The following is a 17,826-nucleotide window of genomic DNA, read 5'->3' as shown; positions in this document are numbered from 1 at the left end:
TTGAACTGGTCTGTTTATTTAATACTTCATCACGACCGGAAGCTAAAATTTATATTAATTTAGGAGCAATGCAGCGGGAGAAAAAAACATACATGGAAGCAGTTAAAAATAAAACAGCAGAACATCATTGAAAGGTGCGGCTCAGGCAGAACAGGCTCACGGCTGAACCTCACTTCAGTCAGATTTTAAATATGAAACAGATTAAATATCATTCAGTGGCTGTTTTAATGTGCATCAGCTTTATCCCTAACATGATGCTGACTTCACATACATTATAATTCATGTTGATTAAACTGAATGTGTTAGTTTAAAAAAAAATCCAATAACTTACGGCGTCTTATCTGAGCGCTCTCGGCAGTGGTGGTGAAAATCTACAAATGATGACTTTGACACAGATTTGTCTTTTGATTTTTTTATCATAATTATAAAAGACTTTTGCAAAGCGGTCAGAGCAGCACAGAGACGCAACGTTTCTTCTTTTAATTTGTAACCGCTCAAACACGCGTGAGACGGGCTGAATGAACGAGGACGTGAATGAGGGTTTTATATTCTAGAGGGAGGAGACGGAGCGAAGCTCTGAGTGTCCTGAAGAAAACCTGCTGCCGACCAGGTGAGGTTCACAGACTCAGTTACCATAGTAACCAACGCAGAGTTAAAGTTACCTCTCTTTCTGAAACGGCAAACCAGAGGTTTCCCTCATCTCAGGGTGAACAAACTTGGGGTTTCACTAAACCCGCTCTCTGAAACGGACCCCAGGTCATATCCTGCTCCAGCAGCGACCTCTGGAGCTGAGACACGGGTAACAGCAGGTGACATAATACAGTATGACATGAGGTATGAGATATAGAACAATAGAAGGTGCAATATATAAGTGGCAATTAAATACAGTGTGGTGTATTACGGTCAGCAAACCACATCCATCTGTCATATAGACATAATGAGCCGCCGTCTGCTCAGCGACCCGCCTGCACTGTGATGTTCCCAAACTCACAGCCTCACTTCTTCTTCCTCAGCTGTCGACCCCACTCGACTGTCATCACGATGGTGGTTTCTCTCAGCTCGCCCTGTTCAACAGAAAAACTAAGATGGCCGGCCGCCGTCCTTCAGGCGGAGCTCGAGCTGAACGCAAACATCCAGATGTTGGAAACACTCCACAAACTTACCTCCTAACTTTGAGGTGAAGTTTTCTGGGCTGTCCTCATCTCATTGGACTGTGATTGGCTCCTGAACTATGAGACCAGTGATGTGACGGTGAGGGAGGGTATTTATTCACCACACACGCTGATCTGCAGTGTATTCACCCCCACCCACCCACTGCTGCTGCTCCCCGGGAACATCAAAGGGCGAACATGGAGACGCACACAGTCCATGCACCGGGCTCATGATATGAATGTGAGGGTGCTCTGTAGGTCTCCGTACAGCCCGGGCTTCCAGGTGCTTATTGTTAATGAGGTAAGAGGTCGTGACAGGTCATGATAAACTCCACACAATCTCCTTATTTCACCCTTGGAGCCTACTTTGACACCAGGCTGTTAAAGTACTTCTGTTTCATGATTGTTCTGTTTATTTACGCGTTGATCATCTGTGCCAACCTGCTGCTCATCGTGGTGATCTGCAGGAACAGAAGCCTCCATGAGCCCATGTACCTGTTCCTGTGCAGCCTGTTTGTCAATGAGCTGTATGGCAGCACAGGGTTGTTTCCTCTGCTGCTGGTTCAGATCCTCTCTGACGTTCACACTGTTCCTGCTCCTCTTTGCTTCCTGCAGATCTTCTGCGTGTACTCGTATGTTAGTGTGGAATTTTTCAACCTAGCCATCATTTCATATGACAGATATCTTGCTATCTGTTATCCTCTACAATACAACACCTGTATGACATTTAGGAATGTTGCCATGCTGATAGCAGTAACATGGTTAACCTCTGTCCTGATGGTTGTTGGCACATTGTCCTTGAGCTCTCCTTTACAGCTGTGTGGAAACACTATTGCCAACGTGTACTGTAACAACTACTCGATAGTCAAACTGTCCTGCTCCGACACCAGAGCCAACAACATTTATGGACTGTTTATTACTGCATTCACAGTCTTTGTTCCTCTCGTTCTGATCTTGTACACGTACATAAAGATCCTGAGAGTGTGTTTCTGTGGATCCAAACAGACGAGACAGAAGGCTGTCAGCACCTGCACGCCTCACCTGGCCTCTCTGCTCAACTTCTCCTTTGGTATTTCCTTTGAGGTGGTGCAGAGCAGGTTTGATATGAACAATGTACCAACTCTGCTGCCCATTTTTTTGTCCTTATACTTTATTACATGTCAGCCGCTCCTCAACCCCGTGATGTACGGCCTGAAGATGTCCAAAATCCTGAACATATGTAAGAGTCTGTTTTGTTCTAAACTTTCCATCATCCAACTGAATCGTTCAACTTGAGACACGAGAGGAACGATCAATGACTGTGATTGACTTCACCTACCATGATGCTCCAGGTTAACTATCTGCTGTTTAAAACATGCACAGAGCAGCGTGTGTGTGTGTGTGTGTGTGTGTGTGTGTGTGTGTGTTGATATCTGCACCATCCTCATGTCACTGCTAGTCAACACATTTGAGATATTTTCTGCAATTTTGACAAATTTCCCAGCATGCACTTTTGTAACTTGTTATTAAGACTGTCCAAATAAACTGAACTGATGAACAGTGTTTACTGTGTGCTAATGAAGGCGGCCATCTTTACTCAGAGAGGGAACATTACCCTCATGGACTCCTCACAAACCCGTTTCATAATGTCAGAACTTCACACCTGTGGTAGATGTACAACACGCCACAGAGCAACACTCAAAGTTCATACACATGCTCTGAGGTAACAACAGCGCCCTTCCACTAATGCAACCTGTTTCTTCACTTCCATCTGAATATATGTTGTTCCACTTGGAGACACATCAGTGACTGCTCCCCGAGAGACGGATCTCTTCATGCAGGTTAGAGCCACATCAACTCCCCTCACGGCTGTGTCCAAAGGCTTCAGCACACAGACACAGTATGACATGAGAACACAACAAGTGTCCACCGCAGATACGACACAAATGACTCAACACGCAGGCTAACCAGCAAAGCTTATAGTGGGTTAACGTTAGCTAGCTTTACATGCTAACATGGATAGCATGTTCGAATACAAACTCAGCGAGCTGTGTCTGTGGTGGACGCTGTCGCAGCGCTCACGTCCGATCATTTATGATGATCATTTATCAAAGTATGAAGTAACTGTGAATAAACATCCCTTAACTGACCATCTATAAACCAATCACATGAAGTCACAGTGACTTCATCATTTCTCAATGTGAGACACAGGAAATCATGAGTCATGCATTAGCTTTACTTCAGTCTATCAACTGTTCCCTTAATGTAAAGTGTTACCGGTGATTGATCATGATATCTTAAGCAGAAGACTGGGTCGTCCACATCGTAACTTCTTGCAGTTGACACAGTCAGATACTCATGGCAGCTGTGGCTCAGTGGTAGAGTGGGTCGTCTCTCAATCGGAAGGTTGGGGGTTCGATCCCTGACTGCTACAGTCACGTGTTGTTGGGCCAAACACTGAACCCCAGGTGAATGAGCACAGATCTGATTGGACACTTAGGTCATTGCCATCAGTGTGTGAATGAGTGTGTGAATGGGTGTGTGAATGGGTGAATGTGACATGTAGTGTAAAAGCAGCTCTGAGTGGTCAGAAGACGTTTGCCCTCCTCTGAGCCAAGCCTTAGTGAACTCTACGGCTCGTTCCCAAAGTTCAGTTACACTCATCTCTACCTTCTAAAGGGGGAACCAGGTGAACAGGACCAGGTCTGAACCCAGCATGTGGCTGACCGCATCAGGTCAAAGTGCGCTTTTGTGGGCAAGACGTAACTCGGGTGCGATCTCTCCCTCTCTCCCCCTCGCTCGCTCTCCGTCTCTCCGTCTCGGCTCATGCGGTGGTTTTTCACTGTGTGTTAATTAAAGTCCTGTTTTTAATGTAAATAAGATCGTTTTCTGTTCAGACGCACAGAAACCTTTAAAACAAAGACCACAAACTACCCCTGGATATGCACGCAGACGAGCAGCAGACGAGCAGCAGACGAGCAGCCCCGCCTACTCCTCGAACAAAGTATCCAGAGCCATGTAGACAGAGAGTCGCGTCAGTGGAGGTCGAATACGTCTATGATTTGCCATTGCAATGTTGCAACTCTCTCTCTCTATGGCTCTGAAAGTACCGTCCATCACTCACTCACTCAGTCACAGTCAGTCACATACAGACAAAAAGTGTTCAGGTATTTTAAGGGACGATATTTGGGGTTTGGGGTGGCGCAGTGGGGCAGTGGTTAGCACTGCTGCCCCTAGCTCGGCCTCTATGTGTGGAGTTTCTCCCCGTGCCTGCATGGGTTACCTGTGGGTGCTCCAGCTTCCTCCAAGCCACCTGTCCAAGTATATATCCACCTCTGGGTCAATGACAGCTAGGATCGCTCTGTCACATGTCCTCTCCCCTCATTGGGAACTATTGAAAAGATGCTCGCACTAAGGAAAAAGGCTATGGCAACTTAACAAACGTTTGGTGGACTGTGGAACATCTGATTCAGAGGGGACCATGCACATTCTGTTTGAATGGTTGAAAGTGGAGCAGCTCTTTACCCCAAACAAGTGCCCTGGAGGAGTCGTGGAGTCTGCAATCCAGTCCTCACGTCCTGTGCGGACTTGGAAAAGATATACGACCCTTCTCCCGAAGGTATCTTTAGGTATTGTGGAAGTATGGAGCAGCTGGCAGTTCGTCCGCCTGCTGTCAGAGGCCGAGGGCGTTTAAGGTGAGGCCAAGCTACTCCGCACGCAGCTCCCTTTGGTTTGATATGATTCAGCCGTGTGAGGGAGTCCAAGTACGGCATTTTGTTCAGCAGTGTGGTTAAACTACAGCACGACTTTGAAAGGTGAATCAGCAGTGATGAACCAGGGCTTTGAATGGTCTAAAGGCCTTTGGCTTCTCCTCTGCACACAGGTTAGAGCTCAGACATCCAGAGCTCCTTCAACCAACCACACGTCAAAGAGCCAGAATCCAGATGGATGAAGGAGATGATTGTATGTGTGTTCATTTAATGTTCATGTGGCATGGCCAGGACCAGTTGAATTTGATAGTTATAGGAGAACTGGCAGATTTAGCTTTTTCTAACATGTCTGTCTTTTTCCTCTTGAAGAGATATTTCAGTGATCCTGCTGACAGCTCACAATCGGCCCTGAGGACGCAGCGTGTGACTTTAAAGCTCTCCCACTACGGCGCACTGAAGGTCTGGAGCACAGAGGCGCTGTGAGGTGATCTGTCGTGATTTGCATGCTTTCTTGAGATAGGGCCAAAGAACCAGAAATCACAGCAACCTTGACCTTTGACCTACAAAATCACTTCATTCTTGAGTCCAAGTGGATGTTCAATTATAACACACTACCTTCAGTTGTTCCTGAGATATTATGGCCTCAGGCCACAGCTGTGGAGGCCTCAGTGTGTAATCAGTGGGGTGAATGTCACATGTAAGCTGTGTCCAATCCAGAGGCTGCATCCTTGGAAGGAGGCGGTCCACAGAGGATGAGTCATTCGTAGCCTGCGTAGACGTTAAAGACGATCTGAAATGAGACGGCCTGGTCTACAGAGCATTTCCTGTTAGCTGTTCCTTTGCGTCACCAAATGCCGCTCCTGTTGCCTAGCAACAGGTAGCTAGCGGGCTAACTAGCTAGCATAACTAACATCAAGTAAGTTAGCCTATTATTTTAAATATAAAGTTTCATTTCAAGGGCCCTTTGGTTTTTTAAACATGTGTAACGCAACTCTGCGACTGAGTAAAACTAAACTAACTAACTAACTAACTAACGTTTTAAAGTGCGTTCCTCGGCCGTGTAAAAGTCCACCGTCTCGTTTGAATTGGTGTGCAATGAATCATGGGATACGTTGGGCCGCACCCGATGGGTCCTTTGTGGGCCGGGAAAAGGAGGACACATTTGTCATCTGCAGCTGAAGGAGCCTTTGAATTGGGACAGCCTCTGACACGACGCTGTGACGGCCTTCAAATGAGTCCTTCAAAGGCTGCAGCTGCTGGACTGGGACACAGCTGAAGTGTAAAAGGTTGGAAGACTTCACAAGTGAGGTCCATTTACTATTCACTCAGCACAGCCTCTCTTGGAGAAGCTGGAGTACCAGCACAGTAGCTCAGGTACGGACCGCTGTGCAGCGGGTGTGGAGAAAAGTCCGTTTAAGTGTTTGTGACGGTCAGCCGTACATCGGCTGTTCAGAGCGGGCCGTGGCCTCCTCAAACTGAAACACTTGTTGTGTTCACACAAAGCGTGTCCAGGTCAACATGAACGATAAAGGCCTCAGACAGCTGCGGATCAGTGCACTGAATATAAACATCAACACTGTGCACACACGCCTGAGACAGCTCCCCGTCCGCAGGGACCCTTTGACTGAAGAGGATTCAGTGCCAAACAATCAGCTGAGGCCGACCAGCCGGACCGATCGATACTCAAAACAATCAATACAACGATTTAGCGACTGGCTCGTCTCCCTCTGTCAGAGTTCTTCCTCTGAATACTCCGGTTCATAAAAGGTTTCACTGTTTTTATTAGGATGTAGTTTTCCTCTATGTGTTGTCTCTCTGATAAACAGCTGGTCTTACAGGAGCGCTGCATCCGGCAGAAAACAGACGTAGGGCAAAAATCATCTGACGTCGAGGTGAAGCACCGAAAACATGAATCTTTAGGAGGATGAAAAACACTGGCCGGGTCGTCCAATAGGAGCGGCGCTGACCGCGATCTACTGAAGGACATTCACTGATGAGTCCTTCACATGTCCGCTGTCACTTTATGGACTGCAAACAAACAAAATGTAAACAGGAACTGATTCTGATTAAAGAATGTGTGTCACAGTGATCTGCTGCTCAGTGCGCTGCGGGGGGGGGGCGTCTCCTCTCCTGTTTAAAGCAGCAGCAGCACTGGAGGGACTCACAGTCAGGTGCAGGATTCACACACTGTCTTACCTGAGCATCATACAGTACAAAGGTGTAACGGTACATTTGGTGCATGTTTAGAAGCTGATCGGGAAGTGAGTGGTCTGGTTACTGAGCCGGGAGGATCATGCTGAACTCCACACAGGTTTCTTATTTCACACTGAGCGCCTACGTCGACACGAAGGGTTTCAGGTCTTTATGTTTTATCATCATCATGTCTTTGTATGCGTTGATCATCTGTGCCAACCTGCTGCTCATCGTGGTGATCTGCAGGAACAGAAGCCTCCATGAGCCCATGTACCTGTTCCTGTGCAGCCTGTTTGTCAATGAGCTGTATGGCAGCACAGGGTTGTTTCCTCTGCTGCTGGTTCAGATCCTCTCTGACGTTCACACTGTTCCTGCTCCTCTTTGCTTCCTGCAGATCTTCTGCGTGTACTCGTATGTGTGTATAGAGTTTCTAAACTTAGCCGTCATGTCTTATGACAGGTACCTTGCTATTTGTTATCCTCTACAATATCACACACATATGACAACTACAAAGGTTGCATTGCTCATTGCTATAGCATGGTTCTTCCCTGTTCTTGCTATTGCTGCTCTGATCTCGTTGAGCGCCCCCTTACAGCTGTGCGGGAACATCATTAACAAAGTGTACTGTGGAAACTACTCCATAGTTAAACTGGCCTGCTCCGACACCAGAGTTAATAACATCTATGGACTCATTTACACGGTCATCTCCATTATTATTCCGCTCATCCTAATTCTTTACACCTACATGAAGATCCTGAGAGTGTGTTATTGTGGATCCAAACAGACGAGACAGAAGGCTGTCAGCACCTGCACGCCTCACCTGGCCTCTCTGCTCAACTTCTCCTTCGGTTGTTGCTTTCAAATCCTCCAGAGCAGGTTTGATATGAGTGTACCAAACGTGCTGGATATTTTATTATCATTATACTTTCTGACCTGCCAGCCTCTCTTTAACCCTGTGCTGTACGGCCTCAAACTGCCTAAAATACACAATATATGTAAACGTCTGCTGCACGGGGAGGCGTAGGTCCTTCAGCAGGCACGGTCAGTTTTACAAACATGAAAAGAAATGAATAAATGCCTTCATGCACATGTGCACTGTCAACATTAAACTGTTTTCAGTTCAATGTGTGTAAAAAGGGACAAAATGTAACATCCACGTTTAAGATGATTTTCATAAACACCGACGAAGCAGTCGATTCAATTCTTAGTGCTCACATAAACACGTTCCTATACACACTGTGCAGTCAGAGTGAACGGAACATTAGCTTGTGTAATGAATGTATGAAACTGTGATATAGTGGATTAAAGCTGAGGTCAGGCTCTGGCGCCATCTTGAGTTTTAGTGTGTCTGTGTGTGAGTCAGCACCGACACTGTCCAAACACACTGATCATAACCATAACAATGCTGTTCTCCTCACACACCCATTCACTGTTCGATGAGGTATAGCTGTCTATCTATCACTATAACGTCTGCAGTGTGGTGCTACATGACTGGAGGCTCTGATCTAATTCATGGCAGTTAATACATCTTCATCTTTGTTACTTCAAACGGTCCTTATATGGTCATGTTCGATCAGATGTAAGCTCCAGTTCATGAATCAGTTTGATTTTCCTTTAGGGGGCGTCACAACCAGTTACGTATGTACGATAAACGTGTGTATGTTGTTATGATGTATGAAGACCTTCTTAATATTAGGACGATAAGTGGACACACTGCACACACTCCAACAGGAGTCACTGACAGTTACTGACCCTGCAGGCCTCTGCCACCTCCCGACAGCTTTCTGTCACAACGCTCATATCACAAACGTGCCAGAGGCCTGCAGCAAAGCTGTGGTTCACTTCAGAGGATTAGAAAGAATATACCTCGACATGTGTGGGTGTATGTACCCTTCCTTAATGAATGATGTGATGCCACAAGCAGAACCCCGGCCTCATGAAAAGATTGAATATCACCGCGATGATTGGTTACTTCTTTAAATCATACTTTCTGCTGCGCAAATTAATATTCTATTCATTTATTTTAACATTCAGGATGATTCATATATAAGTATTAATAGCAACTTATTGTCAAATTAAGATTATCAAGATTATCACTTCAACAGACGACAAACTTCACATCACAGGTTCACACTGATGTCGCCTCTGATCAGTTCATAACTAACAGAGCGGTGAGCAAACAGTCATTTCATACGGGACACAAACAGATAGGCAGACATGGACCAAACAGAGACTCCAGTCTGCAGTGATACACACACACACACACACACACACACACACACACACACACACACACACACAGTTACTTTACAGAAAATAAACGACGATAATCCGATCATCCTCATATAACACAGTGTCCCTGGCTCTGCGGTCTGTCTGACAGGATGATCAGTGTCTCAGCGTCTTCGGTTACTTTATTTGAAAATCTCTCCAAAACATCTCAGTGTGTTCGTGAGCTGTGGAAAAGCTATGAATGAAAGAACATACGTACTGATGCACTTCTTTTATGTATCGCTTTCAAAGGGGCGAAACACAATTTTAAATGTTTTATAAGCTGATGGTTTAAATTGTGCCTGATTTTAGGAGGTGCTGCGGCACCCTCAGCACCCCTACTTCCTGCGCCTATGCACAGCAGGAGACCACTGATAGGAACGGACAGCTTGAAGCAGCTGTCCGGGAGCCTCTCTTTTCATTGGACCATGTGAACTGTCTGCAATACAGCACTCCTGATCATTTGTACTGCATGAGAACCTGCATGGAAAAATGTTCATATGTAGGGCTGCAGATCAGCACAGAAGCCTACAGACAGAGCACTACACTATGGTACTAATTCCAGTTATGCACCTGATCATCCAGGTCCCAGATGTTAGAACGTTTATCATCTGCACGAGTCAAAGAGTGTGCCTCCTAAAGCGAAAAACATCCACTTAAGAAATTGCTCTGATAAAATGAAGGAGGAGAGGAGGACGTGCCACAGCTTCATGGATAATGATCTAACAAGTCAGCTACAAATGGGCCAGGAGTCTAAAGCAAAACCCAAGGAAGACTATGCACTGGATGGACTCTCCTCTGTTACAAGCATGCATAAGTTGTTTTGACACATGAACTTCAGACAGTCTCCGGACAATCAGGTCTGGACATAATGTGGGCCTGCCCTTGAACACATCCAGCACACAGCAGGAGACGGTCTATGGAGCCAACAAACTAAACATGTTTCACAAATGCCCTACCATTCACAAACAAACACAGTATGGTTTGTAAATACAAAACACCATTAAAAATCTAATTTTGTTTTGCAAATATAAAACCTACCTATCAAACAAATATATATATATATATTTATAGATATAAATACAAGTCAAAAAAATATATCCTACAAGTACATAAAAATATATCCAACAAGAACAAAAAATATATCCTACAAGTACAAAAATATACACTACCAGTCAAAAGTTTGGACACACTTTTCCATTCACTTGTATGAGAAAATGTGTCCAAACTTTTGACTGGTAGTGTATATTCCACAAGTAGTTAAAAATATATCCTACAAGTACATAAAAATATATCCTACAAGTAGTTAAAAATATATCCTACAAGTACATAAATATATATCCTACAAGTAGTTAAAAATATATCTTACATGTACAAAAAATATATCTTACAAGTAGTTAAAAATATATCCTACAAGTACATAAAAATATATCCTACATGTAGTTAAAAATATATCTTACATGTACAAAAAATATATCCTACAAGTAGTTAAAAATATATCCTACAAGTACATAATAATATATCCTACAAGTAGTTAAAAATATATCTTACATGTACAAAAAATATATCTTACAAGTAGTTAAAAATATATCTTACGTGTACAAAAAATATATCTTACAAGTAGTTAAAAATATATCTTACATGTACAAAAAATATATCTTACAAGTAGTTAAAAATATATCCTACATGTACAAAAAATATATCCTACAAGTAGTTAAAAATATATCCTGCAAAGACAAAAAAATATATCCTACATGTAGTTAAAAATATATCTTACATGTACAAAAAATATATCCTACAAGTAGTTAAAAATATATCCTACAAGTACATAAAAATATATCCTACAAGTAGTTAAAAATATATCTTACATGTACAAAAAATATATCTTACAAGTAGTTAAAAATATATCTTACATGTACAAAAAATATATCTTACAAGTAGTTAAAAATATATCTTACGTGTACAAAAAATATATCTTACAAGTAGTTAAAAATATATCCTACTTAAAAAAATATATATCCTACAAGTAGTTAAAAATATATCCTACAAGTACATAAAAATATATCCTACAAGTAGTTAAAAATATATCTTACATGTACAAAAAATATATCTCACAAGTAGTTAAAAATATATCCTACATGTACAAAAAATATATCCTACAAGTAGTTAAAAATATATCCTACATGTACAAAAAATATATCTTACAAGTACAAAAAATATATCCTGCAAAGACAAAAAAATATATAGTCTGTGAGCCCGAAGTCTGTGTAACCCAGGGTTACATTGATCAGATAATAACATTAGAACAATTTGTAACTAACTGGTAGCAAATAAATAAGAGGCTGATATTTTGATGGAGAAGAAAAGATATGTATCATAAGAAAAATATAACTAAAAACTATATAAACTAATGCAATAATTCTTTATTATAACCTGTGTGATTGGTGGTGATTGGTCAATCAAAAGAGCGAACTTTGAACTCGTCTGTGAGTTGGCCAATCAGAAGGTAGACCCGCCCTTGTCCTTCCTGCCACAGACGGCGCTCGCATTGAATCGTTCTTTTCCGGAGGAGCCGCTGTGGCGGTGGACGTGTAAATATTTTTGTGAACAAAATAAGAGCTTAAGGTTTTGACCTGTGAACTTAAAGTGAAGATAAAGATACTTGATAGAGAGTTCAGGGCTGCCAAGTTTCAGAAAATCACAAGAGTGAGACTTTAGTGTCATGATGTGTTTGACGCCGAAAAAATGTTGGCCTGTTTTAACGTCGATTTATACCTTAAGACTGATGTCCTCACCTCCATGCCAGCTGCTCTCCCTGCACTGTGGCCTCCTAATGCTAGTCTTAATTAACCAGAAATTAGAAATGAAAATTGTAACAAGAATTTTGACAAAATACATTTATTTGCAATATTTCATTTCACCAACTGTCCATCATTTAGCTGGGGACATGTCTCATGTTGTAGGCGTTTGTGGCAGATTTTGATGCCTTGATGACAGAGGCAGGGGGCTCCCACTTGAAACACTGTGGCTCAAGGCTCGCCATCTTCACAGTCATGATGGACGATAGAGTTCCCTCAAGAGCCAAACTGTTTCGGGTTTTGGTTTTGTTTGAGTAGGGGGTGATTTCGGACACAGCCAAAGTGGATTCCAGGGACTCTGTGGGTTCCCTTAGGGGGGTCTAATAATAATACAGATAAAAACTAAGAGCAACATTTGTCCTACGTCGACATCAAACTAGTAAAAATATTTAAAAAGTGAACCCATTTTCAATAGTTTTGTGTGATCAAAATTGGGTAGTTACCTACCTTCCGTCTTCTAGCAAGCAGGAGAACGTCGAGTGGGTTTTAAATGTCGGCGCTGTTGTGTGTGAAAGATCGTTAGAGACGCCAAGACCCGCCTTACGTTGCTTCTGATTGGTTTATATTGCGTGGTGCCTTCCGTGGTTGGTTAGATTTAGGCACAAAGGACTGGTGGATTGGTTATCTCGGTCAGTCAATCAGAGTTACTCGAACTACGGCATGCCGCGAGGACCAAGGTTTATTATCATGAAAAAAATAAATATAGAGTATTGAATGGGGAAATATAAGCGTGAGAAATGTCAAATGTGGCGTGTGGTGTGAGAATGGGTCAAATTGCGTGACTGTCACATTCAAAGCGTGACGCTTGGCAGCTCTGAGAGTTTAATATGATTTGGGATTGCCTGACCTGTGGAGGAAAGAAAAAGAGTGTTAACACTTTTCTTCTTTTCTGGATAAACTACTTCAGAGAAGCGTTTTCCCTCCATTACGAGTTCAGTAAGGCACTGTTCTAGAAGCATTTTCCCGGTGAGTCTCCATTTTACATGGAAGGCTGAATTCTGAAGTTTAATTGAAGATTTGTCGTGATGTTCGCGGACTAGCCGCAGCTACACGCACTCGCTAGCTTTGTTAGCATGATGTGTGTCGGCGATGACTTTGGCTGTTGTGACTGATGTGTGTTCGGGTCAGGCGCCGATCACAGCTAGCAGTGTCTGTGTGTGTTTAACGTGAGGGTCTCCGTGAAAGCAGCATTAACTGTTAGCAGTAGCTGTATTCATGAGCTAACTGTAGCTACTTATACCTCCAGTTTATTGAAGCTGTAGCTGTGCTGAGAGCAGAACAAAAGAAATGTATTGATTTAAACATTGTTTATTGAACAGATTGAATGGTACGTTGACAGAGTCATACACTGTTTAAGCATGCTGTGTCTTGAGTGACTACTAAGAATTAATTCAGCCTCCAAGTTAATTTTAATGATGTTAAATACGCTTCTGTGTGTTTTTGCTTTATTGTCAAGGCCGGGTTTTTCTGTGTTGTTGGAGAAACCATTGCTGATGGAATCGCCTGCATCCTGCTCCCTCCTCTTGGAGTGCTGTAGCTGTCGTGCAGGCTGGCGAGCCTCCCATCAGAGCGAACTGGACTGTGAAGGAGAAAGCGACTTTTTACAGAGAGAGAGAGAGAGAGAGAGAGAGAGAGAGAGAAAGAGAGATGCATGATAGAGACGGGCAAAGAGAACAACAACAGGTAACACACTAAAGCCAATAATAAACAAATGCGTAATTAGCAAGAACAACATAGTAATAAAAGGCTGATAATAATAATTGTAACAGTTGAAGTCAGCAGGTCTACTATTAGCATTAGCAACAATAACAATGATACTATGGAAGACTGATAATATAAACGATAGCAGTTGGAGGGGAGCAGCTTTAAGATGAACATCAAACATCCTTGCTGCAACAGCCCAGGATCGACTCTCGACCCTTTGATGAACATCGCCCTCCGTCTCTCCTTCCTGTCTGTCTTCAGCTGTCTGATTAAAAAAGGGAATGAGTTGGGATCCCTGTCTGTCAACTCCCACCTCCAGAAGAGGATGATGTAGACTCATCAATGCATCCACAATCATGGTTCTGACAGTCACTGGTGCCTCTCACACTGATGATGAGAATATACAAAATAAACTGGAGTGACTTGAGTGAAGGGAGCTGTCAAGGTCGAGGAGGCCTTTCAGGCTCAGCAAGTTGGGGGTCTTCTGAAGCAGCAGACAGGCAGGACGAGGCACCAGAAGAAGAGACATGTTTTGAAGGAGTTTGGAGGACAGTGGTCAACACTTTGAGAACGCCTTAACCCCTCTGACATGGTGAATGTGGCAGTGGTGCGAACCACTTCTCTGTTAGAGGCCACTGAGGTAATCAAAGACATAAGCCCCTCATGCACTGCCGGATCAAGGCAGGATTATTACGCGTCTGTTACATTCTGTCTTCTATGTACAACGCACAGAGGCAGAATGGTGGGCCGAAGTCGCTCCTCCTCTGAGCCGGCATCAGAGGTGTAACAGTGTCACTGTAAGCAGCAGAGACGGCCGAACAGCGCTGTGAGTGTGTATTTGAAGAACGTGCTGTTACACATCACGCAAGTTTTGCTTCTGCAACGCCGCGCTGTTTGGTCCAATGTAAACGGCTGCATGACGGCAGAGCTTCGTCATGGCACTGGGGCGGAGCTGCAGTGTGAAAAGGGCTACTGTGAAAAGGCCCTGATGTGCGGAAGGATCTGGATATTGTCTGATCTTGAAAGTTGGGCACAGTCCTTGTGTACTGTACACAGGATGTTGGTCCCAGTGTGACCAGGACTCTTTATCTTGAACAGCACTATTGGACTATATGTCCTGGACATCAAACTGCTAACTAAAGGCACATTGTCTACATTTGGTCCCCTTTTGAAGATTGATGTGACAAAATATGAAAATAATTTTTCGTTCTCAAAATGTGTGAACAGATCTGAATCATGACGTTATTCCAGCAAACTTCAGACCCGTTAATTAGAGTCACAGCTGAAGTAAGGCAGAGTACGACATGACAGCGTTTATTTAGCAGACTTATCTGGAGGGGCGACCTTTGATCTGAGCACTCGGTGGCTTCTCAAGCTGACTGTAAACAGTGCAGTGCATGCAAAAGCAAGTCTTTCATCTCTAACCGTCACTCCCAGACGATACATCTTTACACGATGGCCGATGTGTTCCAAGATGACAGGGTGTGCTAAAGTTGAGTGCAGCGAAGAGTGAGCGGGGACGTCTGAGGAGCCATGAGCACTTCATACAAGTCTTTTACTGGCCGACATGCCCTCTTATAGGATATCAGTTATTGATTGAATGCTGCTGTGCATTGGATTGATCTGGTACATCCCAACATCACTGAAGTTTCATTTTGGTGTGGTGACGGATCACAGACCACTGAACCTTGTATGTCTCTATTAGTATGACTACAGTACAGGTGTTGAGGCACAGATTCAGCGGGGATCATCAACAGTCGCTACTTCACTTGACACAAAGACGTCTCATGTGTCTTGAAACATATTTCCTTGCTCCTTCTCTCTTGGCGTCCTTGCGTCTCGTCATGCGTCCCTGTTGGGAGGGGCTAAGACTCAGGCAAAGACACAAGCAGGGGAAACAAATGAGATTTCAGAGAGTTGAGCTGTGGCTCAGCTGGAGGGAGTCACGCTGTGACTACAGCAGGTGAGCTGATCAATGTTAGGATCAAGTCGTTGTCACAACCTGTGTCGTGCTGACCTTTAATAAGGAAAGGTGCATGTGATGTACTTCTGACTTTCATAGAAAGGAATGTGATTGGTGTGTTTGTATTTCTGAAGCTTTTATGCCAACATGTTGCAGAGTTACTGCAGAACGTTCGTCCACTACAAAGTGCTTGTCATTACAACAGAACCATGATCAACTCCACACAGGTTTCATATTTCACACTTGGCGCCTACGTTGACACTGGGGTTCTTAAATATTTATATTTCCTGATTATTCTGACTCTTTATGTCTCGATCATCTGTGCTAACTCCTTCCTCATCGTGGTGATCTGCATGCACAGAAGCCTCCATGAGCCCATGTACCTGTTCCTGTGCAGCCTGTTTGTCAATGAGCTGTATGGCAGCACAGGGTTGTTTCCTCTGCTGCTGGTTCAGATCCTCTCTGACGTTCACACTGTTCCTGCTCCTCTTTGCTTCCTGCAGATCTTCTGTTTGTACTCGTATGGGGGTGTAGAGTTCTTGACTTTAGCCATCATGTCTTATGACAGGTACCTTGCGATTTGTTTCCCTCTACAGTATAACACACTGATGACATTGAATAAGATCGCCATGCTCACCGCTATAATATGGTTCTACCCTTTACTCATCAATCTTATCTTTGTGTCTTGTCTGACTTTTCCTTTACAGCTGTGTGGGAACATTATTAACAAAGTGTACTGTGACAACTATTACGTAGTCAAACTGGCCTGCTCCGACACAACAGTCAACAATGCCATTGGACTGGCTCACATGTTCACCGTCATCTTTGGTCTGATCATTTTAATCATTTACACGTACTTTAGGATCCTTCAGGTTTGTTTCTCCGGATCCAAACAGACCAGACAGAAGGCTGTCAGCACCTGCACACCTCACCTGGCTTCCCTGCTCAACTTCTCCTCAGGCTGTTTCTTTGAAATAGTGCAGAGCAGGTTTAACCTTCACAGTTTACCAAATATCTTGCGTATTTTTTTGTCCTTATACTGGCTTATCTTCCAACCACTTGTCAACCCGTTACTGTACGGATTAAAATTGTCCAAAATACGAATTGTCTGTAAAAGTCTATTCTTCAGGAAAAACACAGTGGCAATGTAGAAGAACATAAACGTGGATATTTTAGGGCCTGTTCCCGATCTGTTGGACTTTTTGACTCCGACATGAATCTAAAAAAGGACGTCGACTTGACGCGTAAAAGAAAAAAACTACTTACGTCAGAAAAGGCAAACGTAAAACTAGATCTGTGAAGGAATTGATATTTAACAGACATTATTTGACACTGACAAGACTGCATTAACGTAGAGATAGGCTGGCTTTCTGGAGATGTTGGGATGGTTCACTCCTTCTTTATGCTTTTCATATAAACTTAAGGCAGATCATGAGGTCCAAGACTTCCTCACGTACCTCTGTGTTCTGGAGGGTCCAGGCTGGACCTCATGTTGGGTGGGAAGGTTTCCCTCGAGCACATGTTTGGTGTCCTCAGCTTGAAATAGTAACAGCTCATCAGATTTGTCTTTCAGGGTCAATAATCAGGAACATAGATCTAGTCTGAATCTGAACAGATACTCTGGTCATGTTATAAAACCTCCACAGCTCTAACTATCAAGTAAAGCACGTTTATTTGAAGTGTATTTTATTCTCTGACGTGGTCATGGTGTGTCATGTCCGTGTGTCCAGTCCAGACCCTTTTGTCTAAATGTAGTCATTATTTTGTGTTCTTTTATTTGACAAGAAGTCTCACTGTATAATACCTGCATAGGTGAACCGCCTGTTTACATTGTTTCTTAGATATTCTTTATTGTGTGTTAACGGAAACAGATTTAAATGAGCTTTTAGCTTTACCTGGCTATACATGAAATGTATGGTGTATTGTCCCTGCTGAAGAAACAATAAATATGTAGAGAAACAAATTAAACTTGGCTGCGGTCAAAGTCTTTTTTTAGA

The 17,826-nt window shown here is 43.3% G+C and overlaps 3 protein-coding genes across 3 annotated transcripts; all 3 read left to right on the top strand.

Moving 5' to 3' along the window:
- The first annotated feature begins 1,472 nt into the window (after positions 1-1,472).
- Positions 1,473-6,267, top strand: LOC138597357 (olfactory receptor 11A1-like). The gene is made up of 3 exons (XM_069668951.1): positions 1,473-2,132; positions 2,235-2,370; positions 6,170-6,267. The coding sequence occupies exons 1-3, from the start codon at positions 1,473-1,475 to the stop codon at positions 6,265-6,267; spliced, it is 894 nt and encodes a 297-aa protein (XP_069525052.1).
- An 866-nt stretch (positions 6,268-7,133) lies between these two features.
- On the top strand, positions 7,134-8,057 carry LOC138597356 (olfactory receptor 11A1-like). The gene has a single exon (XM_069668950.1). It carries the CDS (start codon positions 7,134-7,136, stop codon positions 8,055-8,057), a length of 924 nt encoding a protein of 307 aa, XP_069525051.1.
- Positions 8,058-16,038: 7,981 nt separating this feature from the next.
- Positions 16,039-16,980, top strand: LOC138597355 (olfactory receptor 8U3-like). Its single transcript, XM_069668949.1, has one exon. It carries the CDS (start codon positions 16,039-16,041, stop codon positions 16,978-16,980), a length of 942 nt encoding a protein of 313 aa, XP_069525050.1.
- The last annotated feature ends 846 nt before the right edge of the window (positions 16,981-17,826 follow it).

The sequence above is a fragment of the Semicossyphus pulcher genome, unplaced genomic scaffold (genome assembly GCF_022749685.1).
Source record: "Semicossyphus pulcher isolate SPU_LCO1_2020_fin unplaced genomic scaffold, fSemPul1.0.p SCAF_19, whole genome shotgun sequence".
Taxonomy (NCBI): domain Eukaryota; kingdom Metazoa; phylum Chordata; class Actinopteri; order Labriformes; family Labridae; genus Semicossyphus; species Semicossyphus pulcher.
This window is presented reverse-complemented; position numbering and strand designations above follow the sequence as displayed.

Coding starts and splice junctions, on each gene's coding strand:
- LOC138597357 (XM_069668951.1), top strand. CDS start 1,473: ATGATAAACTCCACACAATCTCCTTATTTCACCCTTGGAGCCTACTTT. Junction 2,133..2,234: donor CGTACATAAAGATCCTGAGA/GTGTGTTTCTGT, acceptor ATTTCCTTTGAG/GTGGTGCAGAGCAGGTTTGA. Junction 2,371..6,169: donor GTCCAAAATCCTGAACATAT/GTAAGAGTCTGT, acceptor CTATTCACTCAG/CACAGCCTCTCTTGGAGAAG.
- LOC138597356 (XM_069668950.1), top strand. CDS start 7,134: ATGCTGAACTCCACACAGGTTTCTTATTTCACACTGAGCGCCTACGTC.
- LOC138597355 (XM_069668949.1), top strand. CDS start 16,039: ATGATCAACTCCACACAGGTTTCATATTTCACACTTGGCGCCTACGTT.